This window comes from Balaenoptera musculus, chromosome 10, assembly GCF_009873245.2.
Source record: "Balaenoptera musculus isolate JJ_BM4_2016_0621 chromosome 10, mBalMus1.pri.v3, whole genome shotgun sequence".
Taxonomy (NCBI): domain Eukaryota; kingdom Metazoa; phylum Chordata; class Mammalia; order Artiodactyla; family Balaenopteridae; genus Balaenoptera; species Balaenoptera musculus.
Window position 1 is genome coordinate 65,886,331 of NC_045794.1, and position 17,293 is coordinate 65,903,623.

Below are 17,293 nucleotides of genomic sequence, written 5' to 3' on the forward strand. Positions count from 1 at the left end.
ACCACTCTTCATCGCGGTGCGCGGGCCTCTCACTATCGCGGCCTCTCTTGTTGCGGAGCACAGGCTCCAGATGCGCAGGCTCAGTAATTGTGGCTCACGGGCCCAGTCGCTCCGTGGCATGTGGGATCTTCCCAGACCAGGGCTCGAACCTGTGTCCCCTGCATTGGCAGGCAGATTCTCAACCACTGCGCCACCAGGGAAGCCCCCCATTGCGTTTTATATAAATTTATTTATTTATTTATTTTTGGCTGTGTTGGGTCTTTGTTGCTGCTTGCAAGCTTTCTCTAGTTGCTGTGAGTGGGGCTACTCTTTATTGCAGTGTGCGGGCTTCTCATTGCAGTGGCTTCTCTTGTTGCGGAGCATGGGCTCTAGGCGCGCAGGCTTCAGTAGTTGTGGCGTTTGGGCTCAGTAGCTGTGGCTCGCGGGCTCCAGAGCGCAGGCTCAGTAGTTGTGGCGCACGGGCTTAGTTGCTCCGTGGCATGTGGGATCTTCCCGGACCAGGGCTCAAACCCGTGTCCCCTGCATTGGCAGGCGGATTCTTAACCACTGTGCCACCAGGGAAGTCCTGACCCATTGCATTTTAAAATAATGTTTTCTTTTAAAGTTGCTTTGTGAAATAACTTTTGTCATCTAAGTAGCACTTTCCTCAGTAATACTGGTAAATTATGTTTATATGGTTTCAAATGAGAAGCAATCCTTTCATTCCTAGGGCAACACCATTAAATAAATGAATTTCTACTAGAGCCCTCTAAGCTTATTCTTTTCATACACTTTGGATTGAGGTGTGGTATTCTAGTAAACTGATTATACAACTTATTTATTTATTTTATAGTTGAATTCAACTTGGATTTGTTTAGCAATTTATAATGTCAGTAAAATTTAACAGTAGTTTTCTTCCTTGTTTATAAAACTTTTAAGTAAATGGCCCAAAAGATGTAGCTAAAAGACTGTGGAATGAAAGTGATGCTGAAAATTCTAGCTTATATACAAACCTTGGCTTTTAAACGTTTCTTGGTCTTCTTAGTAGTTGTCATGAGAAGTAACTTTGAATCAGTCAGTCTGAGAAATGTTTATTAAACTCTGTGGGGAGATAAAAAATATATAAAACCTTAAAATGATTGTAGACTAATTAGAGATAAAATATTCCCATGTGAGATAATTTAAAAATACTTGCTGAGCAATATATTAGGAAGTCAAAACAGTTTTACTGCAGCATTTTATTAAATGTCACTGGTCAAATGATTTCCCCTGTAGCATAAAAGCTTACCTTTGGAAATGGCTTTCATTGTGCTAAAAAGATATGCTTAGTCCTATTTCTTCCACTTTTCTAAAAGATTTTCACTCTATTAAAACTACCTAATGCTTTGAACATATGATATAGATCAATAATCAGAATGGGAAGGGGGCTATTTCAAATTTCCTGAGTTTACCTCCCATTTGGAATGAAGTTGGTAAAGGCAGATTGATAAGTCAGGAGAACATCTCAGTGGGAACAGTATATGAAGGCTTGGAGGCAGCATGAATGAACTGTGTCAAGAAGTTGATAAGTAACATTGTAGACATGAAATAGTTGGGCAGGATTAGGATGGTGGGAGATACAAACACAGGTGGATGGAGTGGTTGAGTGTAAGGGTGCTTTTGATCATTTAACCTGAGGTTTCTAGTGGGATATTAAGAACTCTGTCTCAGCTCTTTTTTTGCTAATCATTTTCATGAATGACTTGGATGAAGCTTGGGTACCGAGGCGACAAGCAGGCTATTGGTAGGCCATCCATGCTTTGCTGGACCAGCAAACTGTTAATAAATTCTGAATAGAATTCTGTCAGTATAGTGAGTAGATATCTAGTGAAACTTCAACTTCCTTTGTTTCTTACAAAAATCAGAATTCTTTTGCCATATTCCCCATGAAAATAAATCAGCAGGAATTAAATAGAGGTGGTCTTTAGGTGGAGCATTTGCTTTGCAGTTTACCTCAGTTCCCACCACACTCTGTTTTAAATTCAATCATTTTAGTCATTTACTTTGCCTTTGTGGATCTTGAGTTTTTATACCTTCAATTTCAGGGGTCTTCTCATCCCATTTGTGAAATGTACAAAGCTAGGAAAGATTGTGATTGGAGAACAAAACATCTTGGAGAGCTAAAGAAAAGGACTCAAGAGGGATAGTGGAGTAGTTAACATTTCGGGACAAATGCTGTGTTTGGTTTCTTGTTTTTCATGACAAAACCTTAAAGTGAAGAATATTATCACCATTTTATAGTTGTGGAAATTAAGTCTTGATGAGGTTAAGGAGTTGATTAAAGTTACAGAACTAGAAGATGACAGAGCTAGGATCATAACCAGATCTGTATTACTCTCAAATCATGCTTTCCCCAAATCACTAGGAATAAGTGTTATAATTGCCCTTTGTTCTAAAAACTCAACAGTATACTTATAGGATTGGGGAAGTCTTAGTTTGATAACAGCATTTGTGATTAAAGACTAATGGAGTTATAATAAATTAAGCTTAGTGCGTCAACTCATATGGCATATTTCTACCAAAAGAAAATCACTGGCTTGATATTGGTCTGCATTAGTTCATGGACTTTATCCCTTATGAGAGCATGATCATACTGTTTTATGTGTAAACCAGTTGAATTACTGGTCCTCACAGTTTCAATGGTAAATGGACAAAGGAAGCTTGTTCAGCAAGGAGTGATGATGATGGTGGAAATACTCAGGATCAAGGCATATGAGAAACTATTAAATAATGGAAATAGGTGTTAGTCAAGATTCTTTTAGTTTTGAATGATTGCACCCAACCTAAATTGGCTTAAGCAAAATAATGACATATTTAGCTGAAAAGTCCAGGGGTCTACTAACTGGATATAGGAACTCAAATAATTTCATTAAGTGTGGTTAACAGCAAGAAGCTTGGTGTGGGCAACAGCAGGATGGCCCTGTGTCTTGAGTATAATGGCACAGGAGGAAAGTGGAAAGGGATGAAACTGGAGGGGTGGGCAGGCCAGATACATGGAGACTTGAGGCTTGAATAAGGCTCTCTCTCACTCTCTCTCTCTCTCTCTGTGTGTGTGTCTATCTAGAGAGAGAGAAGAATGAATCTCAGTATTGAATGGGATTTTTAAATTTTATTTTCATCACTCACCCAAAGATTACACCCAGGAGAAAACATTCAAAGGACTTTCCATTACCCTTGGAATAAAATTCAAATGCTTTATTTTGGCCTGAGGGATTGTGTCTGTCCTCAGGGGATGAAATCTTTCTCCTCCAGCTTAAGTACAGTCCCTCCTCCTGTCTCTGGACCCTAATTCCTATGTTGGCTTCAAGAGGATGGTTTATAAGTGTATAAGTGAGCTTCAACCTCATTCTCCATAGTGGCTTTCTCCTCTAATCTTATAAATGTGTCTTTTCTGCTAAATGCAAACAAGCAAAACAAAGTCAAACCAAATCAAATGAAATCAACCAGCCAACCAAATGATGACAACAGGAATAAGAGTAACAATAAATGAATACCCTACTTCGACTCAGACTTTCTCTGAGATTCTAGTAAAGCTTTAGGATCATAGAATATGCAGCTATTTATGCTAGTTTGGGGTTCTTTGATACGTAATTATTAACCTACTGATTCAATCCATCTATGAAGAGTAAATATTCTAGCGTAATTGCAACATAGAAGACCAGTGTCATTGGAGTGGGAAAATTAGTGAAGTTTCTGGGTCATGTGAGAGAGAAAATGATTTGATAGAGTCAAGTTAATGCATGTTGAAATTCTTTATTTTGGGGAGTGGTATTTAGTGAGTGAAAGGATTAGTGTAGAATATTTAGATAATAGCAGATTAAACTTTTTAAAATAAATTCATAGGAATGTACAGGAATGGGTGTATCATCAGGCTAGATTGCCCACATAGAACAAAATATCAAATGATGAATATTAGAATTGAGACCATGACCTTTCAAAGAGTCTCATACCTTGTCTAGGAAACCATTCATGTTCACAGTTAGGGAAATGGGGAATTTTGTTTAAGTCTTTCCATATGGTTTTGATATTCATGGTTCCTCTTAGGCAGTTGTTGCTTAGCATAGTCTTGATGTGATAAGAAATGAGCAAAGGAATCGGTAAAGCAGAGCAAAGAAACTGCTCTTAAGCTCTAGAATTTCCTTTATGCCCTAGATGTCAAAATGTGGTCTGTCTTTTGAGAAGAAGTATAAATTAACTAGGAAATAACTTCATCTTAAAGACTCCATTAATTTCATCCCAATATGTTTTCTTGATGTTACCAATGAGTGTAGACAAACAGAAAAACTCCATCTTATATTTATTCAGAATAATTTCAAAGTCATTCAAATTCTTTTGATTTCTCAAATTCAAAAAGGCTTTAAAAATGTTCTAATGAGTTTATAAGTTAAATCAGTAAAATGATAGCATTGAAGACTCCCCGAGTTTTTTTTTTTTTCCTCAGTTTGAAAATCTGCACTGCGTGGGAGGTTTGGCTGATTTTCTAAGTTATCTACTTTATAGGTTAAGTATTGTGTGACATTTATGGTCCTTCCATTTCCACACAGTTTATGACTTTGGATATGTAAGAGTTAGACCTGCTCTGTCAGGTGGGCCTTCTCTCTTCCTCTTCCCTCCTCAACTCCCCATTCTACTCTCAAACCTCACAAACTTGCTTTCTAGTGAACAGTTTCCTGCATCTCTGGGGGCTGTGCTTTATTCTCCTTTTCTACTCTTTGGTCACAATTAATTTCCTCACTCATCCTTTCTCTTTTTCTTTGCTTTTAGCCACTGGGGAAAAATTACTGTCCTTAAGGGGATCACACTGTTATTAATGAATTGTTTTATAATTATTTACTCCTTTGTCTCTCTATTTTGAGGGTAAGGCCTGTCTCTTACTCACTTAATAGTTCCTGACATAAAATAGGTGCTCAAAGAATTTTGCTGAATTTTGTTGAATATTGATTGTATACATATCATTACTAAATACCGAAGGAGTGGGGAAGGTATCTATCTTTTTCAATTTGGAGCACTATCTAAAAGAACAATGCCTCCTTAACTCCCCGACATATACTGTATTCCATTTAAAAGACTAAAATAAAGTATATCAAAGAAAATGTATGAATAAGTTATTCCAAAAATTGGACTGCAAATGACCAATAAGAAGAGAATCTGTTTTACTCATGGTCAGAGATGTGCAAATTAAATAAATGTTTCTGGTTAATTAAATTTGCAGAAATTAAGAAAATTAATATCCAGACAGGTGGTGAAAGTTTGCACACTTGCTGTGACTCCAGATAATAATGATTTATTAATTATCATTACAATAAAAATTTTATAAAACCGTTTGACTCAGTCACACTATTGGGAATTAAACCTGCAGAAATAAAAGTATTGTTATGGAAAGATAGTTGAGTAAGAATGATTACTGCATCACTGATAGTAATAAGAGAAAAAAGGAGAGAAACAACCTAAATGTTAATTTATAGAGGGAAGGCTGAAGAAATATGCTGTATCCAAATTAGGCAACTAAAAAGAAAATAATGGTATAGATTATTGTTATTAACATGAGAAAAATCAAGATATAGAACATATACTTTTATAAATGGAAATAAAATGCTGTAGTGGAACACATCATAATCCTATTATAATATTTTTAAACTAATAAGAACAAAACAGACATTGTTACACTAAACCAGCTAAAACCGGGAGTAACAACTGATTACAGCGTCACAGCTGGGTTTCTCATGCATGGGAGAAACTGTAGGATTGCTCATGAAATGGCTCTTCAGAGAGCAGAGAGCTCAGGTCTCAGCCCAGAGGTTTCTGTGTGTTTCCGCCAATCTGGCAGCAGCATAAGAGCAAGGAGGGTGGAGTCGGATCCTTGGGAACAGCGTCACTTCTCTTTCCTTTTCCTACTTCTGGGTTCTCAGTTTTATGGCAGACCATCTCTTATGTACCCAAGATACATTCTGAACTTGTACCAGAAGTTGAAGCTTCAATTGAAGTTTATCTGTGCTCAGATAGTTTTCTACCATAGTTATTAAAATATCAGCCACAACTCTAAACTACAAACGCCAAACAGGCAAGACATATCAGTATATGAAAAATTTTTGTTAGCACTGTTTTGTCCCTGGAGATAAACTGGAGTAGATGTCGAAACTATACCTATGTATGCTGAGGTGGACTATTGAATTTGTTATTCAGATAATTTATAAAGACTATCTTCTTTTTACTGAAATATCCAGATATTTAAGACAAAATTTATGTTTGACCTGCATTTTCCAGGTAATTGCCTTGATTCTGTGTTATCTATGGAACATAATTGGGGTTTTTCTTATTGTAGGCAGATCCTTATCTGCACTATTTTGCTGTGAAGATCAGGGTAAGAAAGTAGTCATGCAAGGCAGCAGATATTATTAAAAATATGCTTGAAAAGAAAGTTTTGAAACAGATATAATGCAATTAGGTTGCTTTAGCTAATTTCATAGCTTTAGAGATCTGAATTGGACTAGCTATACTGTAGTGTTCTAATGACCTGTGACCAATGACAGGAGTATGCAGTTGGGTAAAGTTTCTATGACAAGGCATCTTTTTCAGACTAATAGCCTAATTGCCACAGCATTAAGAGTTTTAAAAGGTTCTCTCCTATAGTCTCAGCGAGGTCAAAGAGAGAACTCAGTTCTCCCTATGGCTTCTGAAAAAGGATGTCTGATGAAACTCTTTCAAATTACTGAATAGCCTGGCTAATCCTGCCTGTCTCTAATCTCATACTCTGAATCCATATTTCTCACTATGGTAAGCTTTCCAGCTATTTTTCAGATAGCCATACTTATATTTGGAGTGAATTGATGCTCTTGTAATGGTAAAACCATGGCTGAAATGTATCTCTTTGTGGATATCCTTAATTCACTTAAAATCTGTTATTCCCCTTAATGATTCAAGGATTCAAATATTTCAGTGGTAAAGCAAATGCATTTTATGTTCAGAGGGAATATCCATTTACCTCTTGGATGCCTTGTGCTTCTAAAGAAGAAAAAAATGAGATTACATGAGATACGTATCTTTTCTGTGATATTAATCGTATTTTCTTATCTAAATTCTTTAATAATTTTATTGCTCTTAAAAATCAAAATTTCTTTTTAAAATGCATAGTTTTCAGTACCATTATATACATATTCATTCTTTAGATTCTAATCTATACCCAATTCTATGGAAACTGAATCAACATGACTGAAATTAATTGTAGTGCTGTATCACTTAGCGACAGTTTGCTCTTTAGACATTTTCCCCCTCTCCTGGCATTTTGGTACTTACTTGGAGAGTTTAAGTCAATATTTACTTTCTTTTCTGAAGTGATATTTTAGATACATTTCAGATTTTAATTGAGTGAGAGATGTGAGCTCTACTTTTTGCTTTCCTGTTATGTTATACATACATTATTTTAAATCTTGTTTCTAATTACATAAATAAAGGATAACCCATACTCATTATTTTAGATATTACTATTCAGGTATTTATCATTTGAAATTGATTTGAATTGGTCTGGAGTAAATTGGTCTGTACTTTTGTACAATATATGTAAAATGTGTTTGATAAATATATGGTATAAATTAGATTTTGCCAACACTTCAAAGAACACATATTTGAACAACTAAAACATTGGTACGAAAAAGAATGCTGTAATTTGAACACACAGAATTCCTAGAGAGCCATTAAAATCAGTCCAAGCAAACTCTTAATATGAACATCCTATTAACACTTGATTGAATTACTGAATATACTTGAAAACAAAAGAATTTACTCACTGAATTATTCTGAAATTCGTTCTTTTCAGCATTTCTGGATAAGTAGCATCTTTATCCCATTAATCCGGATTAATATCTGTGCATAAATGTTGCTTATTTTTAATGTACTCAAAATGTATCTGTAACGTTTAATTTAAAGGTCAGTGGTGCAGATAATCCTTTTTTTTCCTCTTAGGGATAGATCATCATTAAAGAACATTAATGTAACTGAAACATCATTAGAGTTTTCAGATTTGGACTATAATGTTGAATATAGTGCTTATGTAACAGCTAGCACCCGATTTGGTGATGGGAAAACGAGAAGCAATATCATTAACTTTCGAACACCCGAAGGAGGTGAGTTCTTATGGGTGTAGGCCAAGTAAAAGAATATCCTACTCAGAAAAAAAATGTGTTAAATATAAATATGTCTTATTAAACCTAATATCTGTCACGGTTACATGCAAAATTGCTTTTCAGTCACTCTCTAGCTATGTGATGTTGGGAAAGTTAGTTAATCTCTCTGCGCCTCAATTTCCCATCTGTATTATGGAAACGATATGTTACCTACCTCACAGGGTCCTTATGAGGATTAAATGAATTTATATTTGTAAATGCACTCAGCACAGAACTCAACACTTAGTAAGCATTTAGTGCGTTTTTAAATGAAACAAAGTAAAACGCATGAAGTCAGCTCTCTGCCTTTGTCCTCTATTATTCAATTTCAAAATTGCAAGTTAAATTAGAATTTCATATTATGCATTCTATATCGGAAACTTGTCATAATGTTGTTTTCAAATCTAGGGCAGTAGGCATGTTTTAGAACTGGGATAGTGTTTTATGAGTAAGAAATCCGTCTGTCTCTGCTTAGATATTGCTATGGTAGAGTGTTACGGGGATGGCCCAATGAGCCTTATGGATTTCATTTCTGATTTCTAATTAGATATTATTCTTAGTTTTTAAGCAATTATCATAACTAATCAAAGGCAGGTAACATTTAGAACATTTCACACATTTTTTAGAGACACAAGTACAGTTTTTTGTTCAATCATTTGTTTTCTAGCACCAAGTGATCCTCCCAAAGATGTTCATTATGCAAACCTCAGTTCTTCATCAGTACTTCTTTTTTGGACGCCTCCTTCAAAACCTAATGGGATTATACAATATTATTCTGTTTATTACAGAAATACTTCAGGTACTTTTGTGCAGGTAAGACCTGAGTTTCCTCCTGCTTCTTTACTTACATCCTTCAGCTCTGTTGATAAAGACTTGGCATGGTAGAAAAAGTTGCTTATCTTACATTTAGAATTTTGTGTAGACATTTTATAGAACTGCCATTGACATAGAAAAATGTGGTGGAGAAATAAATACATTTTAAACTGTCTGTGCATGCACACATATACTCAAACACACACATGTTTCTCTGTCAGCTTCAAATGTGTTACCAACAATGAAGCTGCCACCTTTTAAAAATTCTGTATATAAATATGGCCCTGAGTGCCTCTTCTCCAAGAAGTGTTCACTAGAGAGTTAATGGTTTCATCTACCCTCAATTATTTCTCAGCTAAAAAAAAATTTCTTTTTGTTTGTATATAATATAAATAGTTTTCATGTTTGGATGCGTTTGTGTGTTTTTCTTCGATTCTAAACGTGTTTTCAGTTGTTAGCAGGAGGGCTTATCATCATCATCATCATCATTACTTCGTATCAGATGTAATGAAACTATTAAAATGTGCTTATTTAACTTGAGGTATGCAAGGTTATAGGGTCGCACACTTTGCAGATGGACACTTTCTGAGATATGAACAATAACAGTTATAAAAATAGCTGAAGTGCATTTCGTTTAGAGAAATAGTTTTAATTTTTCAGCCAAATTCCTTTATTTCTCCAAACTAACTATTTCACAGAACTCTAGTAGATGAAAAGATTAAAACTGGACTGGTTGTGATTGAATCAGGAATGGGGAGAGCTGGAATATAACTTGGAAAACACTGATTTAGAAGAAATACTGCAATTTACAGAATATGTACCTTACTGATAGGAACTGTTGACTGCATGTTGCTTATGACTCTGACCATTATTAAGTGTTTGCATCCTTTTAAGCAGAAGGAGGACAGAGATAAGTCTTATTAATTCTAAGTTGCCTAATTCCATTTGTGATTAACAACCCACGTGTAGCCACTAGAGTTAGTTCTTGTGAGCAGAAATCTCTGGGACTAAAGTATGACTTGCTTTAGTACAGTTTAGGCTAATGAATAAGGTCAGAGCAGAACTTTGCAGGCTGTCTTAGGCCTTCCTCAGCAGTGAGTAAAAGACAGTCCAGAGGTTGGTTCTATTTTTATATTCTGCTCAAGGCCCTCTCAGAGTGGGACTGCATACGAAAAGAGGATCTGTTTGTTTGTTTAACTCTGTACATCAAGCAATTTTTGCTGTTCCTTTTTGTTCTGCTGTATTTGGGGAAGAATGGGGATCAGTGTGCAATTTATTTTTTTTTACCACAATGTGTTTATAAATTTGATAATGGGTCATTATTATGTCATAGAGGCCATTCAAATTGCAGATATTTTTCATGCATTTAACCAATATTCAGTATTCAAAATTCAGTAGTTCTGAATCTTAGCAAAGGTTTTGCCTCTGTACAGTTTACTTTATGGCTTGTCTCTGATTCAATTTTGGTTCTCTTTGTCCACATCTAGGTAATCAAGTGTAAATGTTTAACTATGATTTCAACATGATTTTATGAACCTTCTTATTCAAACCTGAGTATAATGATACCATTTGCAGTTCATCTATCTTAGAAAATATAATCTTTTATTAAATTACCTTAAGAGTGCTTTTAAATGTGACAGCTGCAAGAGGGCACACAGGCTAATGATGTTAAAACATTTCTTATATTCCTTGAAGTTCATCCGTGCTTTAATTTATTTCTGAAGTTAATGTTAAATATAGCATAAAAATCTTCACTACCTAATTTTCTATTTTGGATTGGTAGAATAGAAGAAATCCTCAAAATGAAAATTATATAGCAGAGTAGATATACAGCTGTTTTCTTCCTTCTCTTTCTTCTTCCCATAGAACTTTGTAGCATATCTCATGCATGGCACATCATATTCTGCTTTCTATTCCTGGTATCTGCTACTTACCTTAGCTCCCTCATCCCATAGCAAATAACATGAAGAAAAGAGGTGTGTGTGGCGCTTGTCTTTCCACCCCCTGAAGTCCTCTGGTACGGTATGATAATGCTCAATAACTGTTTTAATCATAGAACATAAAATTCTTATAACAGATCAACATTATTTTCAGTACTTAGTTATAATTTTGGAGCACTTGAGTTTGTTGTGATCTTTCCTTCTTCTGACTTTGTGGAATTTAATCTCTTTGCTACTACTTGGCAATACACCTTGTCCCTCCTCCAATTGTGGTATATTGTGTTTTGTATAGTCTATTAACTCTTCTACATTTTAACATTTACCCACTTATGTCTCCTCAGTTTGCCTGACATAGTGTCTTTTATTAAAAAGTGTTAAATGAGTACTGGTTGATTAATCAAATTTGAGAAGTTTTTACTAAATACCTTCTGACTGTATTCATACACACAAAGAATAAACCTTAATTAGATAATTTGAGCCACAAGACATTTTTTCCAAAAATAAATAGATGAATGGAATAATCATCTGGATAATTGGTGTAATTCTAAATTTGTTACATGTCTGTGCATGTTTACTCACACTCAGCATGAATAACTTCTGGGTGATTAAAAATAATTTGTTACTTAATATTGTCATCAAGGTAGGTCATAGGTAGTTGGAATAAATTTTATAGCAAAGAAAAATCAAAAAGCTCTATTAATATTTTAAGAGAGAATTTATGTAAGCCAGTTATGCCATGTGTAAGGTAGATGTGTTGGAAGATATTAAAGTTCACAGATCATATTTTGTGTGAGATTAAATATGTTTTAACTTGTCTGTTCCTAAATAAGTCACCACAAAAGTAAAATAGATCTTTTCTGACACTCTCCCCCACTCCCTATACTGGGAAAGAACCACAAAAATTTGCTGAATTTAGTTTGTTGATACATTGCAGAACCACGATAACTATAAATTTTAGTCAAATTGATTATCCTATGTTACTAATTTTAATGAACTTTTTACTAATTATCGGTTTTTTATTGTGTGCCGGAGATGGTATTGTTTTATATGCTTTATATTATCTAATCCTGAAAAGCCCTCTGTGAAGTGGAAATGATTATTCCCATTTTACAGTTGGAGAAGCTTTGTGATCAGATGATTTATCCAGAGCTATTGCCAGAATTGAATGCAGGTCTTTGGACTCTAAGGGCTTTGTGCAGATTGGAAAGATTCAGATTTCTCAGTATAAGTAGGCATTATTATAAAATTATTCATACTTAATTCATATTTAATTACCTACATGACTTTTTAAAAAGTCTGTTTTCCTTTATTTTAGAATTGATTTTGACTTTGTGTTTTGTGTTTAAAATTTGGTCAAGGAAGGGATGATTGTAATTCCTTAATTATCAAAAAATGCCTTGGGACAAATATAACTAGAGTCAGGCAAGAGAATTTTAAAATTTCTCTTACTCAGCACATATGAGAGTGTATCCAACTGTCTTCCCATTTCTCTACATGATTGTAGAAAAAAAGAGGGTCTATGAAAGATGAATAATAACCATTTGAGTTCATAGAAAGAGGTGAACACTTTTATAATTCCTACATTGTTAACAGGAAGAAAAAACTTAAAATTTTTATAATACTCCCAAACTTGTTTAAAAATATATAGTCAATGTTTTGAAAAATACTTGAATGTTTCATAAGGGAAACTGACACTGGTCAGCACATTGTAGCATTTCCAGTTCACCACTAGACCTTCCTCACTGCGGCTAAGCTTGGAGTTTTTGCTACTCTGTATGTTGATTTAATAAAACTGCTACCATCGATTCCTCTTTTAGTACAAACATATTTCCAGTTTAATTATTGCAATAAAAAAGTTCTTTGTTTATTTTCCTCAAAAATTAACATATTAAAATACTGAGGCAACCAATCCATGAATAATAATTACTTTGAAATGCTCATGTATACTAAAAATATATTCTGAACAATTAAAACGATATGTTTATTTTTCAGAATTTTACACTCCATGAAGTAACCAATGACTTTGACAATATGACCGTATCTGCAATAATAGATAAACTGGCAATATTCAGCTACTATACATTTTGGGTAACAGCAAGTACTTCAGTTGGAAATGGGAATAAAAGCAGTGACATAGTTCAAGTATACACAGATCAAGACAGTATGTAAATGAAAAGCATTCATTAATGTTTAATAGGATTAAATTAAAACTTTATAATTATTTCAGAATCTTTTTCTATTTGTATGTATTGGTAATAAAATCTGTGTTTTATTTAGGCACATTTAACCAGTCATAAAAGTTTGAAAATGCATTTAATATAGCTATAAACCTATTACAATAGTAACAGCCTTTTCTATTCCTGGAAACTGCTACCATCCATTTATAAAAATTCTGTCACTTTCATTGCTTCAAAAGATGTCACAGCCATCGGTTATGGGCATGAAAAAAACCGTTGCGTATGTGGATGGATTTTCCAATACTTAATATCCATTCGCTCTAGAAATGACATTTTTTTCTCTCTAGCAACTTGTGTCCTTTTCAGTCTTTGAACCCACAAAGGATTTTATGCAGCATCTTTGTTCTTACTGTGTTTGTGACTAATATGTCCAAAATATCTTTTTTTTAACTCTGGAAGTTTCTCATTTGTGGCTTCTGCAGAATCCTGTTTGTGTGGAGTATTCAGAAAACTATAATGACTGAAGCTCTTGCTGTTTTTTAGGTTTCAGTTTCAAGAATACGATGATACGTGGATCATTGTCTGTTTCTTCTTGTGGTTGTTTCTATGGTCCATTTATTTTTAAAAGATTAGTCCTCTTACTGAGAAATGATACTGACCTAAATTTCTGCTGAGAGTAGAATTCCATGTTTATTATTTGAAGATTATAAATTTGACAGATACTTTAAGTATGAGGAATGAATGTTCTCCCTGTTGTTGGAACAATCTTTTAAATTGTTTACTCATTGATCAGCAGAGTAGATATGATATGTGGAAATACAAGTTTGGGGAGTCTTTAGCAAAAATGTTTAGTGCAATTTGTGGTCAGTATCATTTCAGGCATTCTTTAAATGCACATCTCTCCCAAGATTTTCACCAACCTATAACGTTTTATCAGTTATTATTATAGCACCATGAATAATAAACACTTACTGTGCACTGTTCCCAGTGAGAGGTCATGGGTGACTTCATATGTACAATAAGGATAATCTTTAGAAGAAAGAAACTAAAAATATTGTTTAGATAATATACATTATCAAAATATTTAAATATCTGAGTATACATGCACACATACATGTGTGCATGCTCATAATCTCATACACATAATTTCCATCACATACTCATAATCTCATACACAGACTCATAATCTCCATCTTGTAGGAAGGAAAAGCCAAGAAAATATTGTATAAAACAGTTCTCACACATATTAAAGATGACAGGGTTTATTTTGAATGATTTTAATATAATTTTAATATAATTATTTAGAAGATATTTTGTAGTAGATGATGTTACCACATGTGGATTTAAATAATGTAAGAGCAGGTGATGTAGTAGATGCCATTTCAACAATTATCCTCCGGTTTGTGAATTTACTTATATTTTATTTAGGGTGACTGATGATTTTTATATTTTGCACATTACCTGTCATAGTACCTGAAGGAGTTGTTGGAAACCTGACTTACAAGTCCATTTCGTCAACTGCAATAAATGTAAGCTGGGGCCCTCCGTCTCAACCAAACGGTCTAGTCTTCTACTATGTTTCTCTGAGCTCACAGCAAACTCCTCGCCACGTGAGACCACCTCTAGTTACATATGAGAGAAGCATGTATTTTGATAATCTGGAAAAATATACTGATTATATATTAAAAATCACTCCATCAACAGAAAGGGGATTCTCTGATACCTATACTGCCCAACTACACATCAAAACTGAAGAAGATGGTAGGCTGGACCCTTTTATTGCCTATTAAGCAGATTGTTGGTGTTCTCTTATTTATATTGCTTTCTGATAGAAAACATTATTCTTATCACTACATAGATTCTGTTTGTTCTTAAGTAATTAGCCTTTCAATAAACACAGTAAGCTCTAAGTTTCTTAAAATAACTACCTGTTGATAAAAATGAAGTCCCATTATTATTAAAGCCTCTTCTTCTTGATGCTAATCACTTTTGTTTCATTTAATATTCTTTTTTTCTTTTATAGTCCCAGAAACTTCACCAATAATCAACACTTTTAAAAACCTTTCCTCTACCTCAGTTCTCTTATCATGGGATCCCCCAGTAAAACCAAATGGTGCAATAATAAGTTATGATTTAATTTTACAAGGACCAAGTGAGAATTATTCTTTTGTTACTTCTGATAACTATGTAATACTGGACGAGCTTTCACCATTTACATTATATAGTTTTTTTGCTGCTGCAAGAACTATAAAAGGACTGGGTCCTTCCAGTGTTCTTTTCTTTTACACAGATGAGTCAGGTAAGCCAGAATCCATATTTCTTCCAATGATTTCACTGTTGCAGCACTTGCTCTCTCTTTTTAAGGAACAGCATGGAAAATGAAAGGATATTTGATTGTCTGTTTGTAACAGCCTGACAATATTCATCTGCTTTGCTGAACATTTCTTTAAAATTTGAGCTTCAGAACAGAGTGTTCTGTTTGAAGCTACTTTGGAACTACTGAGTTCCAAGTACAAAAGCATGATTACTTATGCTCCTTATTTCTGAAATTAAAATATGATCAGTTTATAAATCTTTCTTAACTAGTGTCTTCAAGAAGCTAGAGTTACGATGATATTTTTCTGCTAAAAAATGTTATGAATATAAGTTTTATAATGTGTTTTCCTGCAGTGCCTTTAGCACCTCCTCAAAATTTGACTTTAGTCAACTACACTTCAGACCTTGTATGGCTGAAATGGAGCCCGAGTCCTGTTCCAGGCGGTATTGTTAAAGTATATAGTTTAAAAATTCATGAACATGAAACTGATACTATATTTTATAAGGTAGGTTGATGATAACACTATATATTTATTTCAAAAATTTAGAAAGTCAATTAAAGTATTGACATGCAGGGGGAAAATGGACTGCTTTAAGTAACACAAGGACCATCTTTTTAAAAAATCTTTTTGGTTTCCTACAACTTAAAGATGCTTGCAGAAAACACAGCAAACGTTTGTCAACTATGGAAGTGGAGTACTTCATATAGCGTTTTATTTAGAATTTGTAACTTCTAGATAGCTATAAGTTAGGAAGTAATTGCACCATTTTGTTAATGCTGGAAAGTACACAGTAAATTTTTTCAGACTATTTAAAACCTGTTATTGTCTTAAGGGTAATATATTTCTACATTCATCCCCCTTACCCACAGGGGATACATTCCAAGACCCCCAGTGGATGCCTGAAACCATGAATAGTACTGAACCGATATGTACTGTGTTTTTTCTTATACATAAAGTTTAATTTCTAAAGTTTAATTTATAAATAAGGCACAGTAAGAGATTAACAACCGTAACTAATAACAAAATAGAAAAATTATAACAAACCGTGATAAGAGTTATATGAATGTGGTCCCTCTTTCTCTCTCTCAAAACATCTTCTTGTACAAATTTAATGCCTTTTCTATCTTAACTAAGCACTTATCACATACTGTGGCAATAACTTCTACAGTTTGAGGTACAACAGCAAAACTTGTACATTTTTTTCCCTTCTTCCCAATTTCATAGAATGTCACAGAAGCTTCATTTTTACTGAAGATCTTAGCAGCCTCAGCATACGATTATTTTTTCTTTCCTTATTGAGAACTTTTTTCATCTTTACACTTAAAGGAAACACTTTATGGCTTCTCTTTGGCATCTCTGAATTGCCAGCATCACTACTCTTGTACTTTGGGGCCATTACTAAGTAAAATAAGGGTGCCTTGAACAAAAGCACTGCGCTATCTGACAGTCGATCTGATAACCAAAAAGGCTACTGACTAATGGATGGGAAATGCTGGACAAAGGGTTGATTGATACCCTGGGCAAGATGGAGCAGGACAACTCGAGATTTCATAATGCAGCTCAGACCAGCTCACAATTTAAAACTTAGGAATTGTTTATTTCTGGAATTTTCCATCTAATATCTTGGGACCATGGTTGTCTGTGGGTAACTGAAACCGTGGAAAATGAAACTGTGAATAAGGGGGGGACTATTGTATTTGTTGTTAAAAGAAGTACCAAGTGAATGTTTTTAACTTGTTCAGAAAAGTGTTTATACTGGACTTCTGTTAACCTTTCCAGATAGCATGTAATCCCACACTAATTGGTCTTTTAAAATATATCATTATTCTTTTTCTTTCAATGCTAGTTTCAATGCTAAATGCCCTTTC

The 17,293-nt window shown here is 34.2% G+C and overlaps 1 protein-coding gene across 1 annotated transcript in view; it reads left to right on the forward strand.

Annotated features, from left to right (window-relative positions):
- The window catches only part of PTPRQ (protein tyrosine phosphatase receptor type Q), a 269,344-nt gene that overhangs the window by 125,735 nt on the left and 126,316 nt on the right, over positions 1–17,293 (forward strand). Inside the window, exons 34-39 of the mRNA XM_036865712.1 lie at positions 7,978–8,138; positions 8,845–8,990; positions 12,923–13,091; positions 14,578–14,868; positions 15,131–15,406; positions 15,778–15,929. Of these exons, the coding sequence (XP_036721607.1) occupies positions 7,978–8,138; positions 8,845–8,990; positions 12,923–13,091; positions 14,578–14,868; positions 15,131–15,406; positions 15,778–15,929 (1,195 nt within the window). The remainder of the gene's footprint in view (positions 1–7,977; positions 8,139–8,844; positions 8,991–12,922; positions 13,092–14,577; positions 14,869–15,130; positions 15,407–15,777; positions 15,930–17,293) is intronic.